Below are 22202 nucleotides of genomic sequence, written 5' to 3' on the forward strand. Positions count from 1 at the left end.
GATACCAGGCAGAAGCAATGGAGAGGTCATCTTTATGTATGGGTAGTGGCCCTTCCCTTAATGCATAACATTATACATATCCTCAAGGTATCAAGGTATCTATATCAAGATATAGATACATATCTCTACCTACAGGAGTTGCAAACTAGTGTGCCACCTTTTTTATTAAATTACTCTGGATTTAGAGAAAGATGCTGAAAGTTTATTTTTCACTTGGTTAGACTATAATAAATTTAGTTTAATCCTTTATCCACATGTTTTGCATTATGAGAGATACTGAGATATGAGTGATGGTAGCTTGGCCACCTTTGCTATGAGTTGCCTGGTGTTGTACTACCTTACCTCAGTCCTGAAGATATTTTCAGGCGCAAACTTTGTTTGCTCACACTTGGATAAAAGATTACACTAAATTTATTAAGGTATTGTTTGTTTCCTGGAGGGGGATTTTCAGCAGCTGTGAAGCATGTTGGCCACTTAATTCAGTTAATATCTTTGGTCTCTAGAAGTATGCATTATTCGTGTCCAATGTAGTGTAGCATTGTTATCCATATAAATGAATTCTTCGCCTACAGCACAATGGAACAATCGAACATGACGTTGAAGAATTTCATTGCAATAATTAAAGATGATGTCTTTAAGACATCACAAAACATCTAAGTTTGCAACTTTATTCCTTCACAAAAAAGAGCTTCCTGCAAACATAATTCGTATGTGCAGCCTCTTGCCTTTTATCATGGCGAGTGCTACTACACGACCCCTTTGCACGACCCCAGTGCATCCATTAAGCATAATACCTCATAGTGTGGAGGTATTATGCTTAATGGATGCACTGAGCTCCAAGTGCTAGGGACTATGACTGATGAACAATATTGCAGTGAACTTCTTCAACATCATGTTTGATTATTCTGTGGTGCTGTAGGCAAAGAATTCATTTTTATGGATGACAATGCCACACCACATCATACATGAGAAGTGGAGATACTTCTAGAGACTGAGGATATTAATGAAATTCAGTGGCCAGCATGCTCCCCAGATCTCAACCCTATAGAACATGTTTGAGATGCACTGCTGTTTGAAATTCCCTTCCAGAAAATAAACAAGGCCTTATCCTTCTTTTGAAGAAGGATAAGACTTTCTTGGATAAAGAAGAGGAATACATAGTAATATACTTATATTTCGCAAAGGCTTTTGATAGATTACTGCATGATAAGTTGATAGTCAAACTAGAGTGGATGGGGTTGGATATTAGATTAGTGTGTTGGATCGGAGACTGGCTATCTGATAGGCATCAGCAAGATAAGTATGGGGGAGCAATATCCTGGAAAGTCACTAGTGGGTCTGTTTTAGGGCGATTACTCTTTGTTAATGATATTGGCGAAGATGTGGATGGGGATATTCAGTTCTTTGCAGATGATGCAAAGTTGGGACAAACCATGACGAGTAGAGAAGATGTTGTGGCCTTACAAGAAGACTTGAATAAACTGAGTGAATGGGAATTGGGATGCGAGTTCAATGTTGCAAAATGTAAGGTTTTAAAATGTGGAAACAAAGATGGGATGTAGAATTTATGCTTGGTGGGGATCTATTATTGTTGGAGGTGGAGGAAATAAGAGATCTTGGGGTGATAGTGGATAAGGATCTGAAATTTAGAGGACACATTGCCAAAATTGTGAGGACAACACAAAGACTTCTGAGAATGATGTGGAGGACACTGACTTGTAGAAGCATGGAGATTCTTGTTCCATTGTATAAGGCTTTGATTAGGCCACAACTACTATGCACAGATTTGGTCACCTGGTTTTCAAAAGGACAAAGAGATGTTGGAAAGGGTCCAGAGGCAACTGACTAAGGTAGTTTCTGATCTCAGTTGAATATGAGGAAAGGTTGAGAAGATGCAATTTACTGAGTCTAGTGGATAGGAGGAAGAGGGGAGATATGATGGAGACCAGTGGCGGCCGGTGAAATTTTAAGTGGGGGTGCTGCCTATACAAAATAAAAAAAAATATTTTTTTTCTAATCAGTAACCAATTTATTAATAAATAAATCTGTAATTTATTTATCAATAAACTGGTTACTAATTAGGAAAAAAATATATATTTTTTTTTATTTTGTATAGGCAGCACCCCTACTTAAAATTTCACTGGCCGCCACTGATAGAGACCTACAAGTTAGTAAGGGGTTGTTATAGGATCAATGTTGGAGAGGTTCTACAAAAAACAGTGAGAGATCAGAGGAGAACCAGAGGTCATCCCTGGAAGCTGTATAAGGAGGGTGTGAGAAGCAGGTTTTTGCATGCAGAGTTGTGAATGCCTTGCCTGAGAAGTGTGGTGTCTGCAGAGAATTTGAGTGTGTTTAAGGCACAGGATGATGAGCTGTGTGCATGATAAAAGGACCTCCTAGATGAGTCTTTGACTCCATGTGGTAATAATAATAATAAAAGAAAGAATTCTAGTTCTGTTGGTTGAAGTTGTTCAGCTATCATTAATAATAATACCCCTTCTCCTATCCTTTAGATAGAAAGATGTCTTTCTATCTTCTCTGAAAATACAATATCCATTACATTCTATCCTCTGTAACTACATCATTCAGACAACCAGGTCTTGCTGGTAGCAATAATTTTTGGCCAAGTTGACCAATGCTAAAACGCTTCCTTTATTTCTGATGATTCGGGTATTTGTGTACATACATTTCAACTTCCTCTTGGGTCCACAGTTACCCTTACATTATGTCATTACCTGCCAATTCAGATTCAAAACCTGGGAAACTTAAGTGTATAAAAATGAACTCAAGCTAGCTAGCTGAAAAACAAATTTTCATCATCTGTTTTATAAATCTTATTATATTTTAGTAGTTATCAAGAAATCTAAGAAAATAAGCTTCTTGTGTCATTAATAATTAAGTTTGCATTTGCTTTAATAATTGAAGGATGATTAAATTAGATACTTACTTCTCTATGTGCATGTTGAGCTGCCATTGTGTCTATCTCCAGGATAGAAGACAGGCGAGAATAACGAGCAATGAAAGTGGCTTCATAGGTAGTCATGTGAACTGGAGAGAAGAATGAATAAATTATTCCAAAATATTCATTTACATTTTTCTTTCCTATCATAATTAAGAATATTAAATAATTCTGAAATTTTAGCTTTTTCTTTATATTTTTGACTGACGGATTTGGGTTTTATGCTGCAAGGAAGGGGTGCTTAAGGGTCAAAGCTGTATAACTGAGAGGAGACCTTCACATAGCCTTTAAAGGAATGCGGAGAACCGACCAGGGTATCTACCTGGATACTGAACGAACAAGGATGGGCTGGCAATTTGGGATTTAACCAACCAAATTGTATTCTTATTGGTTAAACCAAAATAAAAATGATGGTACAACATGACAAAATTTCATGCCGGCTGGGGTGTCGCCCAGTTAAACAAGGCTCCCGTTGTTTTCGCCAGGGAACCAGGGCGAACTGCTAAAAGTCAGTAACCGGAACAAATCTGAAAACACACCCCAACTCAACATCACCAGAGTTAAAGATTGATCCTATCAACATAAGAAGCCTGAATGGCAAAGAAATGGAGCTAGCTGAGGAATTGGATAAGTACCAGATCGACATAATAGGGGTGACTGAAACAAAAAAGACAAAAACTGGTGAGATCTTTCTGAGCAATAAGTACAAAATGTTATATTCAGGAAATGACAATCAAGGAAAAGAAGGAGTAGCCACAGAATTCAACACAAATTAAGAGGCTAATCTTCTTGAATGGCAGGCAATCTCAAGTAGAGTAATGTGGGCAAATATGAGAATGGAGAACTGGACAATGAGATTTATTTGTGCCTATGGTCCCACATTTTTTGCAGCTTTAGAAAAAGCAACTGACACAATGAAAAAGGAAAAGTTGGTCCTTGTTGGGGATCTAAATAGCAGAGTAGGAAGTGATTGTCAGACATACAAAAATATTTGGGGAAAATTTAGAGAAAAGAGCAAAGCTAATAATAATGGCAAATATCTGTTGGATTTCTGCTCATTAGGACATGGACTGGTTATTACTAAAACCATGTTTCAACATAAAAATGTGCACAAATTCACATGAAGAGAAGAGGCAAGGAATAAGAAAAGTCTCATTGACTATGTTATTGTTGATAGTAATGTTTTTTCCCTGGTGCAGGACACCAGAGTGTACAGAGGAATTTGAAATTGGAAGTGATCACTATTTAGTCTTGAGCAGGATAAAATTGAATTTCATACTGAAAACAAGAACTTGTAAGAAAGTTTTAAAGCGAATAAAAGTTGAGCATCTCTCAGATGTGAACTGCAGACTAAAATACACAAAGATTACTGAAGAAAAAATTAAATAGTTTGAGAACAGGAACCAAACCTTGGAGATTCAGTGGCAAGCCTTGAAGAAAACTCTGACTGATTCAGCTAGAGAAGCATGTGGTGAAGTTGCAAGGATAGAAAAATTAGAACTCCATGGTGGACACAGGAAGTTAAAGAGGCAGTGAAGGAAAAGAAGAAAGCATATCAAAAGTTCCTGGCAAATAAGTCAGCCTGTGCTCTTTGAGAATACAGAGACAAATGAAAGAAAGCTAAATACTGTGTACATATAAATACTAAATACTAGCTAAACAAAAGTCATGGGAGGACTTTGGCAGTAACATAGAAAATAAATATCAAGAAGGTGACAAAATATTCTGGAGGTTGTTGAAGAAGTTTAGGAATGGAGGAAAGTGCTGTAAAAGGAGTTAGAGATGATAAAGGTGACATGAAAATGGGAGAAAAAGATATCCTTGAAGTATGGAGTAATTACTTTGAAAAACTGCTAAATGAAACAAACAGGTGAAAGTTTATTTTTCACTTGGTTAGAATATAATAAATTTAGTTTAATCCTTTATCCAAGTGTGAGCAAACAAAGTTTGCACCTGAAAGTATCTTCAGGACTGGGGTAAGGTGGTACAACACCAGGCCAAATCCTTGCAAAGGTGGAGCAAGCTAACATCACTCCTATCTCAGTATCTCCCATAATGCAAAACACATCTCCTTGCAGATATGTCTAATGTTATACATTAAGGGAAGGACCACTACCAAGACTAGTTTCCACCTTTATTGAGGTCTCTTCAGTGGGAGCAAGGCCCAAGTGGAGATACCAGCCAGAAGCATTAGCAAGGTCATCTCTACCTATAGGAGTTGCCAAATGGTGTGCCACCTTTTTAATAAATTACTCTGTATTTAGAGAAAGATGTTGAAAGTTTATTTTTCACTTGGTAGAATATAATAAATTTAGTTTAATCCTTTATCCAAGTGTGAGCAAATAAAGTTTGCGCCTGAAAATATCTTCAGGACTGGGGTAAAGGTGGATACCACCTTACCCCAGTACTAATTTATTATGAAAAAAGCAGTGATGACAGCACCAGGCATGCAGTCAGGAATACATATCCATACCTGAAGTAGAAAAAGCCATCAAAGGATTGAAATGTGGAAAGGCGGCAGGAGTAGATGATATTCGACCAGAAATACTGAAGTATGGTGATATAAAATTTTTAGTGGGTGCACTGCATAGTTCAGAAACCCTGGACAGAGGGACGAATTCCCAATGATTGGAGTAGAGCTCTCATAGTACCCATATATAAAAAAGGGAAATAAAACTGAATGCGAGAATTACAGATGTATTTCTCTACAGAGTGTTCCTGGTAAGATATATGCAAGTATACTTGAGAAAGGGTTGAGAAGAATTGTGGCAGAAAAGCTTGGTGAAGAACAAGCTATATTCAGGTCAAACAGAGGCTGTCAGGATCAGATCTTCACTTTACAATAAATAGTGGAGAAATCATGGGAATATAACAAAGATCTGTATTTAAGTTTTGTCGATTTGAAAAAGGAATATGACAAGGTGCCAAGAGAGAAGCTATTCAATACGCTACAGTTATATGGTGTCAATGGGGCATTATATCAAGCAATACTTAGTCTTTATTTGAGTTGTAAGTCAGCAGTTAGAATTGAAGGAAGTACAGGAAGATGGTTTAATGTTAAATCTGTTGTGAGACAAGGATGTACATTATCCCCTCTGTTATTCATTATCTATATGAATCACATTATGAAGGAAAGTGGTATTAAACATGATATCAAAATTGGAGATGTTAATGTCAGCTCTTTGCTTTATGCGGATGATGTTATACTTCTAAATAAATCCGCTACAAGTCTGCAAGATTCACTGACTAAATTGAATAACTGTTGTAATAGATATGGTATGAAGGTCAGCAATAAAAATACAAAGACAATGAAAATAGGCAGAATCATTGAAAATGTCAACTGTGTTGTGAATGGAGAACCTGTGGAACAAGTAAAACATTTCAGCTACTTAGGCACAATTTTTAATGAAGGTGGTAAATTAAATATAGAAATAGACAACAGAATCAACAAAGCTGGTATGGTAGGAAGTCAATTGAATAAATGCATGTGGAATAAGAGAGAAATTAGTCGGAACACTAAATAAGCTGTATACAAAACAGTGTTCAAACCAGTTTTAACTTATGAATCTGAGAGCTGGGTCAGAAGTAAAACACTTGACCAAAGACTAGAGACCACAGATATGAGAGTTCTGAGAAAGATTAGAGGCATGAACAGATGGCATCAATGGCAATATCATATTAAAAAAGAGGATATTAGGAAAGAACTTGACATTGTCAGCATCCAGGAATGCGTTAGCAGAGCTAATCTCAGGTGGTATGGTCACTTAAACAGAATAGCCGAGGAAAGATTAGCAAAACAAGTGTTCTCTGCCAGGTTGGCAGGAAAATGAGCCAGAGGAAGACCAAGATATAGGTGGATTGATATGGTACAAAGTGCCTTAGACGATAGAAATATAAGATCTGATAATGTTGTAGTCTTGACACATAACAGACTGATGGAGGAAAATTGTAGGAACTTCGGAGGAAAATTGTAGATAGGAAGTTAGTAATGATGTAAATTTTTCGTGTCATACTATCATATCCTGTACACCCCTTGAGGGTACATGGCAGGAATTTGATGATGATGATGGTGCAAGGAAGCAAAGGTTACACTGCATCACGACACACATGCAGTAATACAAATGGTGTTGATAGGTAAATAAATGGTTACAAGGAGATATATTTTACATTATTCACTAATTAATATACAAAGTTGTAAGAAATGAGTAACAAAAAAATGTATGTACAAAGTTTATTGCATACTATGCGGTATCTACATATAAACAAGTCCATAATGAAATGTATTTGAATAAATTAATGTTTCGTAAAAATTTTAAAATGTCATACAATCTGAACCTGATAATAACTGTTGAGTGTATAGGACTCACCTAGATAAGTAAAAATGTAATTTCTCTCATGTAATCCATTCACACTCCACCAGAAAATGACTAATGGTAAGTCAGGTGTTGCATTTCCCACACACAAGTGGATCATCTGCCCTCAGTAAATGAGAATGTGCAAGATGACTGAACTATTCAGAGCCTAGCAACAAGAACTTCCTCTCTTCTGTTCCTATGTTGACTAGACTGTCAGTAATTTTTAACTTTAATAACGAAGAAGGTCAACACTTAAGCAGATCTTTGAAGAACCTCCTCTTCTTGATGATATATCCAAGATAATGTGCTTCCCACTAAGATGTGAGCTGGACAAAAAGTTCTTAATAAAAACAGTAATGTGCCATCTAGTATTAAGATTAAACAGGTATTTTAAGATGCCATAACTCCAAGCTGTGTCATAGTAGGCTTTTTTCCATGTCAAAGAACACTGGAACTACATGTTCTTGTTTCAAGTATGTGTCTCTTATACATGTTGTTGCTAAATGGACCAAAATTGATCAGTGTCAAAATAGTCATACAGTGTGTTGTAAAGAAGTTTGTTGCATTATAAGTCCCACAGCAGCTTTGCATTTACCCTTTTTTACAAGACCTTTCAAAGACAGCTAACCAGAGCAACGGGACAATAAACTTATGCCAAGAGTCTGGAAACTCTTCCTCTGTAAATATTTTGTTGTATTGTAAGAGAAGGAGATATTCCCCGCAAGTTGGTTGTACAGCAGAGGAAAAAGATGAGTTCTGGAACGTGTTAGATGAAGAAATGAGGGAATTGGAAGAAAATGAGATGGTGATTGTCGGAGGAGACTTGAACGGGCACATAGGAAGACAGAATAGAGACTGTGAAAGGGTGCATGGTGGCCACGGAGTGGGAATGATGAACCAGGAAGGAGAGAGGGTTGTGGACTTTGCAGTAGCGTTTGATCTGGCAATTGTGAACTCGTTTTTCTTCAAGAGGGAAGAACATTTGATAACATTTAGAAGTGGTAACAACAGCTCACAAATTGACTACATTTTGACTAGAAGAAAACATCTTAAGGTTGTGACAAATTGTAAGGTAATTCCAACAGATCAAGTAGCACAACAACACCGACTGCTGTACGCAGACTTTAAATTAAGATCGAAAATAAGAACTTCTGGTTGCCATGGGATGAAGACAATTAAGTGGTTTCGCTTAAAAGAAGAGAGTGTGAGGAATCGTTTTAGGGAGAGAGTGTTAGAGAGGATTTCGGATGGACTGGAAAGTGTACAAGATTGGTGGAAACATAATTCAAAAGTAATCCTGAGCTGTGCAATCGAAGTGCTTGGTGAGACATCTGGAAAGATTAGAAAGCAGAAGGAGGGTTGGTGGTGGAATAATGATGTACAAGTGGCAGTGACAGCTAAGAGGAAGGCAAAGCAGAAGTGGGATGAGTCAAGAGTGGAAGAGGACAGAGAGGTGTACAAAGAGAGAAAGCAAAAAGCCAAGAGAGTTGTGGCACAGGCGAAGGCCATGGCATATCAAGATCTGTATGATCAATTAGAAACAAAGGAAGGACAGAGAAAAATTTACCAACTAGCGAAATGTAGAAATAAAGCAGCTAAGGACATCTTACATGTGAGGCAGATCAAAGATGCTGAAGGAAGAGTATTATGGAGGGATGTGGACATAAGAAACAGATGGAAAATATACTTTGAGGGACTTCTGAATGAGGAAAATGCAAGGACTCACAGAGGAGATGGGCAGCCTTCTGAGGGGATGGTGCAGAACATCAGTAGAATGGAAGTGACGGAGGCCATGAAGAGGATGAGGAATGGAAAAGCGGTGGGCCCCGACAGAATTCCAGTGGAGGCATGGAAGGCACTGGGGGAAGAGGGAATTGACCTGCTGTGGGACCTGTTCATGAAAGTTTGCCAACAGGAAAATATACCCGAGGAATGGAGGGAGAGTACTCTTGTTCCCATCTACAAGGGTAAAGGGGATGCACAAGACTGTAAAAATTACAGAGGAATAAAGTTGATGTCCCACACAATGAAGATCCTAGAAAGGGTTCTTGATGGTAGATTGAGGGAGGAGGTGGAGATTGCAAAGGAACAATTTGGCTTCATGCCTGGTAGATCAACAACAGATGCTATCTTTGGGTTACGACAGATGATGGAAAAATATCGAGAGAAACAAAGGGAGCTACATCTGGTATTTATTGATCTGGAGAAAGCATACGATAGAGTGCCAAGGCAAGAAGTCTGGAGGTGTCTGAGGGAGAAGAAGGTGCCGGAGAAATATGTCAGGTTGGTGCAGGAAATGTACAGAAATGTGAAGACAAGTGTTCGGACCTGTTTGGGACAGACAGAAAGTTTTCAAGTAACAGTTGGCTTGCATCAAGGGTCAGCATTAAGTCCGTTTCTGTTTAATATTGTGATGGAGGTGGTAACAGAGGAGGTGAGAGAAGATGCACCTTGGACAATGTTGTATGCAGATGACATCTTGCTGTGTGTAGATACTAGAGAAGAAGCGGAAACTAAACTGGAAAGATGGAGAAAAGTACTGGAAGAGAGAGGTATGAGACCGAGCAGAAGTAAGACAGAGTATATGTGTTGCGCAGTGGGCGGTGGCCAGGAGACAGACCTGGAGCTGGAAGGAAATGTCATCAGGAAGGTGAGAGACTTTAGATACTTAGGTTCGACAGTGGAAGAAGATGGAGGAGGTGAGAAGGAAGTGGGATGCAGGATACAAGCAGGTTGGAGGAACTGGAGGGAGATGGCTGGAGTGTTATGTGATAAGAGGGTGCCGATCAATCTGAAAGGCAAAATTTATAGGACAGTAGTGAGGCCAGCTATGACATATGCTATAGAAACTGTGGCCCTGAGGAAAAATAACATCAGCAGGATGGAAGTAGCAGAGATGAGAATACTTAGGTGGATGTGCGGTGTGACCAGAAAGGATCATCTGAGAAATGACTATGTCAGGGGAACAGTGAAAGTTACGAACTTAGGAGCAAAAATACAGGAGGCAAGGTTGAGATGGTTTGGTCATGTGATTAGGAGGGAGGACGAATATGTGGGAAGAAGGGTCATGCAGATGGATGTGCAAGGAAGGCGGAAGCGTGGGCGGCCAAAGAAGAGATGGAGGGAGCTGGTAGAAGAGGACTTGAAGATGAAGAACTTGGATGTGGTGACAGCCCAAGACAGGAAGGTGTGGAGGAGACTCATAACAAACAGTGACCCCACTTAAGTGGGAGAAGCTGCAGAAGAAGAAGAAGAAGAAGAATTGTAAGAGAAGGAGATCATAAAAGATGATGGTAGTTGTTTTATCTCATAAGGGATATCATCAGGGCCAACTGCACTAGAGTGGGAGAGAAGTGCTCTTTTTAGTTCTTCTTTAACAAAACAAATGTCCAATCATATGGCTCAATCCCCTTGAACAAAAACTTTGCTGATGTTTCTCTTGTTGTGTTTTCAAAATTAAAAAACTCAGTATGATAGGAAACTGTTTCTAAGATTCTGGGGAATTTTGGTGAGGTCAATAGCTTTGGGATCAGCAGCAACACATCTATTATGTAATTATTATTACATGACACCTCCAAGGAGTCCAAAGGGGCCAGGCCTAAAAATAATATCATTTAATATAGAAGGTTTTTCCAGTGTCAAGCAAAATGTTATTGCAAATATTTGCAGCGATGACTACGACATGCTATGCCTGCAAGAAACTCATAGAGGGGAAGGCGAGCCCAGACCTTATATCCATGGCATGAAACTCATCAAAGAGACATCCCATGATAAATATAGTAGTGCAATATTTACTAAAGAAAACTTAATTCCATCGTCCATTGATTCAATGAACTACAGAAAGATTGAGATCATTATAATCAAATTTAATAATATCTCAATTTATAAACCACCAGAAGAAGTTTTCTCCTTTCCCAACATCCTCCTCAATAATAATGCTTACATGACTAATGTAATATTAGGTGACTTTAACAGCCATAGCACTAACTGGGATTATACGAAGGCCAATGAAGATAGAGAACTTGTTGAAAAATGGGCGAAAAACGTCTCACTAAACCTGATATATAATCCAAAACACTTTGCATCTTTCAACCATGTCAGATGGAAGCAGGGCAATAATCCTATAACCCTTACCTCATATTTGTTGGCTCAAAAATATCCAACACTTGTGTAAAATGGTTTTAAATACCATTCCACACACAAAACAGACCTATAATGCTTCAATTCAATCCAGCCATTATGCCTAACACAGTCCCTTAAGATGACAATTTAACTTCCAAAAGCCTAATTTGGAGGACTTTGAGAACTTGACCGTTCCATTGGGTCAGTCCCTACAAGCCTTCAAGAGTATCCCCAATTCATAAAAATACTGAGGAAAATCCCCACCAAACACATTCTTTGAGGATCTTGTATAAACTACATTCCAGGCCTCTCTAAGGATATGCAAGCCCAGTATGCTACTTAGAACTTTACAATCCCTTTTCAGAGTAGACTATCTATGCAGGAGAAAAATATGCTCCGAGATGGCAAAGGAAAGGTGTTCTTCATGGAAAAAAGAAATAGAAGCCCTTGACATGATTCACAGTAGCAGGAAGGCATGGCATTTTTTCAACAGAATTAGGAAGGAATTTTTCACTAAGTCAACAGATCATCTACAGGTGACAACTAATCAAATTGTTCACCAGTTGCTGCTGAATGGAAAATTCCCCAAAAAGCACCCAAAAAATAAGATATTAAGAACTCCAAGTGAGGAACAAAATTTGATTAACCCAGATTTCATGACCACTGAACTCAATACTGCAATAAACCTATTAAAAATTAGAAAATCTGCAGGCTTCAATGATATCTGTAATGAACAAATTAAACATTTTGGATCCAGGACTAAAGAGCAACTACTAAACTTATACAACACTTGCCTCAGAACCCTAAGGATACCATCCATCTGGAGGCATGCTAGAGTGGTGATCTATCTGAAACTACAGAAAACACGAAATGAGCAAAAAATTACAGACCTATATCTCTACTCAGCGACCTCTTTAAACTCTATGGATGATTAATTTTGATTAGGCTTCAACCCTCTAATCAAACCTCACCTTACTGCTGAGCAGGCTAGTTTTAGACAAATACTGTACATCACATTTTCTCAGTCTCACTGAACATATAGAAAATAGTTATGAGCAAAAACTAGCCATAGGAGCAGTCTTTGTAGATCTGACTGCAGCATACAATACCATAAACCATCTCACACTCAGAAATAAGATATGTAGAATAACTAGAAACTATCACCTTGTCCTCCTGATTCAATCACTCTTGGAAAACAAACACTTTTTTGTGGACTTCAGGGGTAGGAAGAGTCATTAGCATCCCCCAAAAAACAACCTCCCCCCAGGGAAATGTGTTATCACCATTACTTTTCAACATCTGTCAATGGTCTTCCTATATTTCCAGGAACTACAAATTTTATCTATGCTGATGACCTTGCCATATCCACTCAATCAAATAATTTCAAGTCCATTGAAACTACCCTATCACTTGCCTTAGTCTAACCACATATTATAGCAATAATCAATTAAAACCAAATCTCTTGAAACCCAGACTGGCCTTTTCCACCTTAACAATAAGGAAGCCAACAAGAAGCTACAGATTTCTTGGGAAGGATCCCATATAGAACATTCCTGAAACCCAGTCTATCTTGGTGTAACTCTTTCATATAAAACACACACACAGAAAAAAACAAAATAAATGCAAGAAACAATATACTAAGAAAGCTTACTTCTTCCAAATGAAGTGCAGACCCTAGCACACTGAGATCTTCTACCTTGGCCATTTGCTATTCACCTGCTGAATTATGCCTGACCTATATGGGCCAGATTCTGCTGCTATGCTGAAAAATTGGACCCAACATTGAATGAGTTGCCACTTAATGTTGTAAAACAGGATGCCTGAAACCAACACCATTAAGAGACCTGTATACTTTGGCTGGTATTACTCCCCTTCAACCCAAAGATATGTATTCTCACAGTTGATGAAAGAAGGAGACAAATGAATGATTAGCACCACCCACTATTTGGTCAGACTCCAGTGACCTAAAGACTAAGATCTCACACAACATAGCTTTCTAGCAACTGTTGATCCACCGCAAAACCCTCCAGAGACAAGGATTCAACAATGGTATATACTGTACCTTGAGAGTAATACTGATATTCCAATAGCCGAACATCTTCCACCTGGTGACCACTTGGACTGGAACCTGGAAAAGCCTCACCAGACTACAAACGATAGGACATTACAAACAAAATCTCATCAAATGGGACTTCCTCACTGGACCCGATAACTGTAAGTGTGGGACAACCCAGTCTATGGGCACCTTCTTTCTTGCCCCCCACCCCCTTCTTCAGTCACTTGCAGAAAGAGCAGTTGATTGCTCAAGATACTGGAGGAACATTTGACTATATTTATTGTATATAACTTGTATATAGTTTACCATTTCCTTTATATTTTACTTATGATTCCCTTTATAATTTATCTATTAAATTTAATCTGTTCTCATTTGTAATATATGCTAATTAGATGTAAATAATGTTGTACCAATCATTTAATAATGTTCCACTTGTGTTTGGATATGAAATAAATAGTCCAACATCGATCATTTACGAAAGTCATTAAGTGTTGGAAGTCAATGCTCTCTAGTTGAAATAAATTATGTACATAGACATTTTCTTCATGATCTCACAGAAACTATTGTATATAACTTGTATATAACTTTCAAACAGTTACAACAGAATGGTAACTGTTTGAAAGTTATAGATTTTTCCTGGCTTGGGAAGAGGATGAGCTGCCCAACATTCCTTTTTCAATACAACTGGAAACACATCATACCTGCTTCTCCTCTATCCCATCCATCTCTGTCCTCTGAAACCATCTTCCTCATAATGTGTTTCCAAACTACTTCAGCCTGCAGCTCTAAGAAATCAATAGATTTCTTCTTTCTCAGTCCATATCTGCATCTCACACAAAGCACTGATGTGCTATAGGTTATGTATGTTGTGTGTGAGATTTAAAAAAAAAAAAAAATTACTCCCCCCCACACACAGAAAATGATGTGCTTTCATTGGTATTTTGGTAAGAGCAGTAGATGCATGGAAGTAGTGCGAGATACTTTGTCATCTTATAACTAGGGGAGTTGGCTCATGGTACGAGGCTATTTTGTGAAGTTAGTTTGTTTAACACTGATGTAAATAGGTGATTTCTATCTTTTTTACAGTATTTTATGGTTTATTACTGCTGATTTTTGTATTTTTTTTTGTGGTATATTTCATAATTTTTTTGAGATATTTGCTAAATTAAGTAGTGCAATACAATGGTACCAAAAACACACAAGAAGAGAGCCGCAGTAGAAGAGAATGCTAACAAGTATAATGTAGTTGAGAACAAGAAAACTTGACCACTGAAGATTAACTTCTCAAATATCAAGATAGAGGAATTACAAATCGAGCAGTGTTTAGAGCAGCATAGGAAGGACAAAAAAAAGTTATGAATACCAGACCTCCATGGAGTCGAAAGACTTATCACAGGAGGTACACACTGATACATACAAAGCATACCTAACAGTGGTTTAAACTCATTCAAAGAATCTACATTCACCACAATCTCAGGCAAAGCTCCACTGCAAAGAAGTTTTTCATTCTATGAAAAATTTCTCCCATATTAATCTGGTAACAATCTTTTACCAACTTAAATGTTTCAATTAAATGATTGAGACATTTAAGAATATCTCCTCTCTTCCTCGTATTCACAAGGCTTTGCAAACTATATTCCTGCAATTCCTCTTCATATCCCACATCCTAAAGACCAGTTACTTGCCACATTAGTCAATCTTTTCTGGACCCTTTCCACTATATCACCATGAAAACCAGGGGATCAAATCTGTGCATAGTAATCCATATGAAGCCTGTTCAAAGCCTTATGCAATGGAACCAGAACCTCTTCATTTCTGAAAATTAAGGTCCTCTGCATCATTGCCATAATCTAGTATAATGTTTTAAATAATGGATTCACACATGCAATAGAAAACTAAATAGAATTTATTACTCCTATATATTTCATTCAATACATCATAAGCTTCATTCAAGCAGAAGAATTGGCTACAACATTTAAATTAAACTCAACTGAGTCAAAACAGCATGTGTATAATATGTGTCTCAGTCATTGGCACACCCAGGGAGGGGGCCAAGGGGCCCTGGCTCCCCCAAAAGAAAAAGAGAAAAAAAGACTAGAAATTTTTCCTAATTAATTATTTTTTTATTTTATTTTTATTATGTTGTGTCGTGTCTTCAATTTCTATACTACTTATGAATTAGCGGTCACATAAGGTGAGAATACCCTATAGCTCTCGGGAATCCCGGCCATTGTGAACGCAAGGCGAACAAAATAGTGCTCCAGCCAGGCCAGAGATCACGGGTATCATGTATTGGCGATCACTGCAGATGCTCAGTCATGGGTCGTATGCAATGCATAGTGTGTATTCTCAAATTGTCTACTCAACCCCCCCAAGATTAAATCACGAGTAACTCGGCCCCCTCCAAGATTAAATCATGAGTGCGCCACAGGTCTCAGTTTCAGCAAAGCTGTACAAGTAGGAGGAGACACTATTAGAGTTCAGAGAACTAGGTATAGATGTATGATTATAAAAATAATTTAAAAAATATAATAAACAATTAAACCATCAAGTGTCAAAACAATTGTCAGTGGATTGTAGGGGGATATTCAATTGTTTGCAGATGATGTGAAGCTGAGAAAGGTTATTAGTAATAGTGCAGATGTGGGAGCCCTGCAAGAGGATTTGAATAAACTAGACAGATGAGCAAATGAATGGGGGTCAGTTTAATGCAGCAAAATGTATAGTCTTGAAGTTTTGGATCCATTGATGGGAGGCAGCATACTCTGCTGGAGAAGTAGGGGAGATGAGATCTGGAGGTGATGATTGATAGAAACATGAAATTCAGGTAACATATTGGGAAAGGTGGTGAAGGTAACCCAGAGGATTGCTGCAATACTGAGAAGAACATTGACCTGCAGAGATAAAAGAGTTATCGTTCCAATGTATAAGACCCTGATCAGACCACACTTAGACTACTGTTCTCAAATTTGGTCCCCAGGATTTGAAGGGGATAAATTCACTGTGGAAAGGGGACAGAGGCAGGTAACAAAGATAGTTTCAGGACTGTACAATGTTAGTTATAAGGATTGGCTGAGGGAATATGGACAGCAGAGTTTGGTAGATAGAAGGAGAGGTGATATCATCGAGACTTTTAAACTGTTGAGAGGTAGTTACAGGACTGACATGGGGGGGGGAAGGTTCTTTCACTTGGTGGAACAGCAGGAAGGAGCGATGACCAGGGGCCATCCCTGGAAGTTACGAAAGGAAGCTGTGAGCAATAGGGTGGTTGAACCATGGAATACATTGCCTAATAGAGTGGTGAGAGCAAGAATGGTCAATGAGTTCAAGGAGTGATATGATAGACTTTGTGTTTCCAAGGAAGTACCTCCCACGATGAGTCTTTTGACTCCATGGAGGCCTGAATAATAATAATAAATAATAATAATCACTTCCCAAAACTTAGAGATAGGTATAGAGTCTGTCCGATTAAGGTTAGGATGGAGGCATATCACTTCACAGAATTCAAAGAATAGGCTATCAAATTTAAACCTACTGTAGCGTAGCATCTTGGTATGGTTTCAGTGAACACTGTCTAGTGCCAATGGCATTAGAATCAAGGCCTGATCCTTCTTATTCCAGATCTCTTATATAATCTTATATATAATAAAATATAAAGATAAAATAAAGAGTCACCAGAGAAAGTGGTAGAGGATTTGAGCTGTGCTGAAAAAAAAGTGCTTTTTTAATCAGTGAATAGTGTGACTCCTGTCAAGATTTGTGCTATGTTGTTTTTCTGTAATACAGGTGTCCTTCAGTGGTTGTTTTTAGAGTTAGTTGTTGTCTCTATATTCTGTATTTTTGGTTACCATGAAGACGGGGTCGGAATCTGATGCATAGTGGTAGAAGAGAAGGAAGATAACATAAGTTTTCATTATTTAGAATACTTAAATATGTTTTATACTTATAGTTAACTTTTACTTATATAGTTATACTCACTTATACTTATTTAGCATTTAGTTGTAATAGTTTCTCGACACTATTTTGAATAATGGTGGCAGCAGCAGCTAAAATTGCAAAAGGCATATCACCAAGTCCTCCCCCATTTTGCATGATATAATAAGAGATTTAGTGGCAGGTGAGAAAAGGGGAAATATGTATATGCACAAAATGCAGGTAATGGGAGGAACTTGGTGAGTTAGAGATGACTATAACTGGTCTAGTTGAGTCAGAGATAGGAGATTCTCCACATAGAGAGATGAGTGGTATGATAAAGGGCGAGAATGGTGAGAGAAATATGAATAAAATAATGAAAGTGGGGAGTGGGGAAAAGTGACAGTGAAGTTTTTGGAGATGATCTGAACGGAGAGGATGAATGGCAAATAAGAGTGGCTGACTTGCAGAGAGAGAGAGAGAGAGAGAGATGAGCCGAAAGAGTAGGTGGAATGTCTAGGGATTGAGATGAGAAGTGTGAAAGATGAGATTAGGCAAATGGAAGAGACGAATACAAGGCAAATCAGAGTAGGAGTGAGAGAGTGTTATGGGAATGATAGAAGAGGAGAGAATAGGAACAGTAGAAGAGAGGGAATGAGAGATAGTTATGGGAATGATAGAAGAGGAGAGAATAGAAACAGTCAGAGAGAGAGAATTAGAAGAATGCGAGAGAGTACTGGAACCAGGGATAGAGTGATGTCAGGAAGGCAGGTAAGTAGGGGAACACAGAGAGAAAGTGTTAGAGAAGAGAGAGTGAGGGATGCAGGTGAGCAATTGAGGGACAGGGTAGTAAGAGGTGTAATGTATGAGGACTCAATGTGGTGTGCAAGATAGGATGTGTGAGGAGTGTTTGCCCTGGAGGAACGACAGAAAGTGTGGCTATGGAAATTAAGAGGGGTGAAAGGATGGATGAGATGATTGTGATGGTAGGAACGAATGACTTGAGAGGCAATGTAAAGAGGGCAGCAAGAGATTCTTGCTTGAGGTTGTATGAAAGATGCATAAAGGAAAAATAGTGTGTGCGTTGCCTAGGTATGATAGTGATGAGCTGAGCAGAAGAACTGTAATATTGAATAACATAATAGCTAGAATATGTCAGAAGAGAGGATTGGAATATGTGGATGCTTGGTGGGCATTTGAGGACAGAAAGGAATTATGCGAGAGACTGCTTGATTTTGAATGAGAAAAGACGTAGGCATCTAGAGAGATTGCTGTTCTGAACAAGTCGGTGTGTCAATGCAGGGAAACTAGAATACTCATGGTGGATGGTACCAGGGGTGGCCTCTTGTGTGAATGGGTACTTGGAAGAAGTGGGATGACATCAGGTAATGCTGAGCCCAGTGGCTCAGCGTTACCTGATAACTTTCTTTATACTAATGCCAGCAGTATCTGGAATAAAGGAGATGAATTGGTGGTGCTAATGGCATATCCTGGCCAATGATTACTGGGATCACTGAGACATAGTTGACAGAAGAGGATATAATAACACGAATAGAAGTAGCATGATACAGCATTTTTCAGCAGAACAGGAAGGGAAAATGCAGTGGTGGAGTACTCCTTATGATGTGACAACTTATGTTCTCTAAGAGTGGAGGCTTTGGAAGGCAGTGACACTAATGATTTTGAAAGCATATGGTGTGAGGTAGAGGTGGGCAAGACAGGATATTTAGTGGGGTGTTGCTACAGACCCAGGAGTACAGAGGGTGGGGACCAGGAAATGTTTAGACAGTTGAGTTTGGCAAGTGTAAGAAGAATGATTGTTATGGGAGATTTTAACTACAGCTGAATAAATTGGGGAGAGGAAGATGCATGTAGCAATAAGGGAATGGAATTTCTAGAATTCTTGAGGGACAAATGTCTTAGGCAACATGTAATAGCGAGAACAAGAGGTTCAAGAGTTTTGTATTTCGTCATAGCATCAGAAGAGCTGATAACTGAGATGACATCTCTCCCACCAATGGAGAGAGAGTGACCATGTGGTTTCAACTTGGAAGATGAATAGACATGCAGGAGTATCAAAGAGACGGGAACGTATATGGAATTATAAGGCAGGTGATTAAAATAGTCTTAGATGTCAACTTGGGGAATTTCGTGGAGGGAGGAATTGGAAAGCAGGGATATCATTAGTGCTTGGGAAATTGTTAAGGAATATTTGTTAGCAGCAATAGTAAGCTGTATTCCACAAATGAAGAAGAGGACACAAACAATATTAAACAGGGATGACAAACAATATTGTTTGTCATCCCTGTTTAACAATATTTAACAAGTGGATGACGAACAATATTAAACAGGAACTGCATGAGAAAAAGAGGCTATGGAAGAGATATAAGGAGACAGGTGAGGAGCAGATGCATGAAGAATATGACACAGGCCAGGAAAGTGACTAGTATGGTAAGGAAGGAAGGTGAAACTGGAATATGAGAAGAGATTGACCCTAAGATGCAAAGAAAATCCTAGGGAATTTTTTAGCTATGTGGCCAGTAGGAAGAAACATTCATGAAACTCATGAAACATTGTGGGATTTTATCCCACAATGTTTCATGACATTGTGGGATAAAAATGGGAATAGTGCAATGGGAACTGATGCAGAGGATATAATGGAATTGTTCAATGAACACTTTATTGGAGTATTTCATCCTAAGAACTAGGTTTTAATATTCTAGAGAGATAGAGCAGGTTTGAGGTTTAGAGGTGCAAGAGGATAGTGTGTTTAAAATACTGAGTATTCTGGATGTCAATAAAGCAATGGGACTGGATGGAATTTCACCATGGGTTTTGAGAGAATGTGCTAAAGAACCTGACAGCTCCATTGACCTGGCTTTTCAATGAGAGTCTGGCCATGGGAAAGGTGCCCAAGGTGTGGAAGATAGTGCCATTACATAAGGGCACTAGCAGACTGGAAGTGTCAAATTACAGACCAGTTTGTGTTTCATCAGTAGTTGCTAAGATCTTGGAGAAATTAGTGAGGGACCATATACAGTGTTGGGCAGATGAGGGTCATGTAATCTGTGAACGTCAACACGGATTTGTTAAGGGGTGCTCTTGCTTTAGTAATATGATTTCCTTTTATAATAATGTGACAAGAGTGGTTGATGAGGGGAAAGGCATATTCTGCCTTTTTTTTTTTTGGATTGTGCAAAGGCATTTGACAGGGTGCCACATATAAGCTGATATTTAAGTTGCAGCACATGGGTTCAGATGTCAGGTTATCAACTGGATTCAGGATTGGCTATCTGATAGGTATCAGAATTGTGTATGGTGGGAAAATATCGTATTGTTTAATCTTTATATCAATGACATTGTCAGTGGATTGCATGGGGGGGGGATATTCAGTTGTTTGCAGATGATGTGGAGCTAGGAAAGGTTATTAGTAATAGTGCAGATGTGGCAGCCCTGCAAGAGGATTTGAATAAACTGGACTGATGGCAAAATGAATGGGGGGTGTCAGTTTAATGTCTTGAAGTTCGGGATACATCGATGGTAGGCTGCATACTCTGTACTGGAAGAAGTATGGGAAGCAAGAGATCTGGGGATGATGATTGATAGAAACCTGAAATTCAGGGAATATATTGCAAAGATACCGAGAATACATTGTATAAAGGCCTGATCAGACCATATTTCAACTATTGTTCCAAAATTTGGTCCCCAGGATTTGTAGGGGATAATTAGCTGTGGAAAGGGTGCAGAAACAGATAACAAAGATTGTTTTAATACTGTACAATGTTAGTTATGAAGATCGGCTGGGGGAATGTGGACTGCAGAGTTTGGTAGATAGAAGATAGATGGATGATATGATTGAGACATTTAAACTGTTGATAGGTAGTTATAGGGTTGATGCTGGGGTGTTCTTTCACTTGGTGGAACAGGAGAGAAGTAGCGAGGACAAGGGGCCATCCCTGGAAGTTACGAAAGGAAGCTGTGAGCAAGGGGTGAGGAGTGGTTTCTTTGCATGGAGGGTGGTTGAACTGTGGAATGCTTTGCCTGATAGTGGTGAGAGCACAAACTGTCAATGAGTTCAAGGAGCGGTATGATAGACTTCATGTTTTCTAGAAAAGGCCTTCCATGATGAGTCTTTTGACTCCATGGAGGCCTGAATCATAATAATATTAATTTCTTTCTCATCTTTCCACTTTTGACATGCACAGGAGTAAGCTGGATTATCTCCCTGACAATTTCAATTTATCTTTCTTGCAGAGCAAGATTGTGTTTAGGAATGCCCATATTTCTGGTATTTGAAGCATGTTAGTGGATTAGAATGATGATGATTAGGGAGTCTGACTGGACAGTTGAGAAATTTTGCTTTAACAGATGTTGAAAGCTTAGTAATATCAAAGGTAAGGAAAGATGTTTCTGGTTGGAACCAAGTGTCCATCCCTATGTATCTGGATGTGCCTCATACATTGATCTTTCAGCTCTGACACATATCTTCTCATCAGGAACATCTAAGAGATTCTATTCTGAGGTCACTCCTCTACAGCAGCGCTTCCCAAACTGTGGGCTGCGGCCCCCGTGGGGACCATAGGTTTTGTTGAGGGGGGTCGCGAAATAATGAAAACAAATTTAAAATGTTTTAAGACTAAGTAGATTTTTTTATTTTAAAAGAAACGTATTTAACTTTTATTATTTATTATTTCTTTTTTGTTATTTTTTATATTTTAATGGAAAAATTCACACATTGGTGTTGGTTCACAAACTTTGCTTTCTGCGTATTTCGGCGCTTAATGAATATTAGTAAATA

General features: G+C 38.5%; 1 protein-coding gene across 1 annotated transcript in view; it reads right to left on the reverse strand.

Annotated features, from left to right (window-relative positions):
- The window catches only part of LOC150102861 (ankyrin repeat and fibronectin type-III domain-containing protein 1-like), a 355850-nt gene that overhangs the window by 33341 nt on the left and 300307 nt on the right, over positions 1-22202 (reverse strand). Inside the window, exon 23 of the mRNA XM_090397404.1 lies at positions 2948-3048. Coding sequence (XP_090253530.1) covers positions 2948-3048 — 101 coding nt within the window. The remainder of the gene's footprint in view (positions 1-2947; positions 3049-22202) is intronic.

This window comes from Typopeltis vanoorti, chromosome 9 (assembly GCF_054136105.1).
Source record: "Typopeltis vanoorti isolate ZY-2024b chromosome 9, IOZ_Tvanoo_1.0, whole genome shotgun sequence".
Taxonomy (NCBI): domain Eukaryota; kingdom Metazoa; phylum Arthropoda; class Arachnida; order Uropygi; family Thelyphonidae; genus Typopeltis; species Typopeltis vanoorti.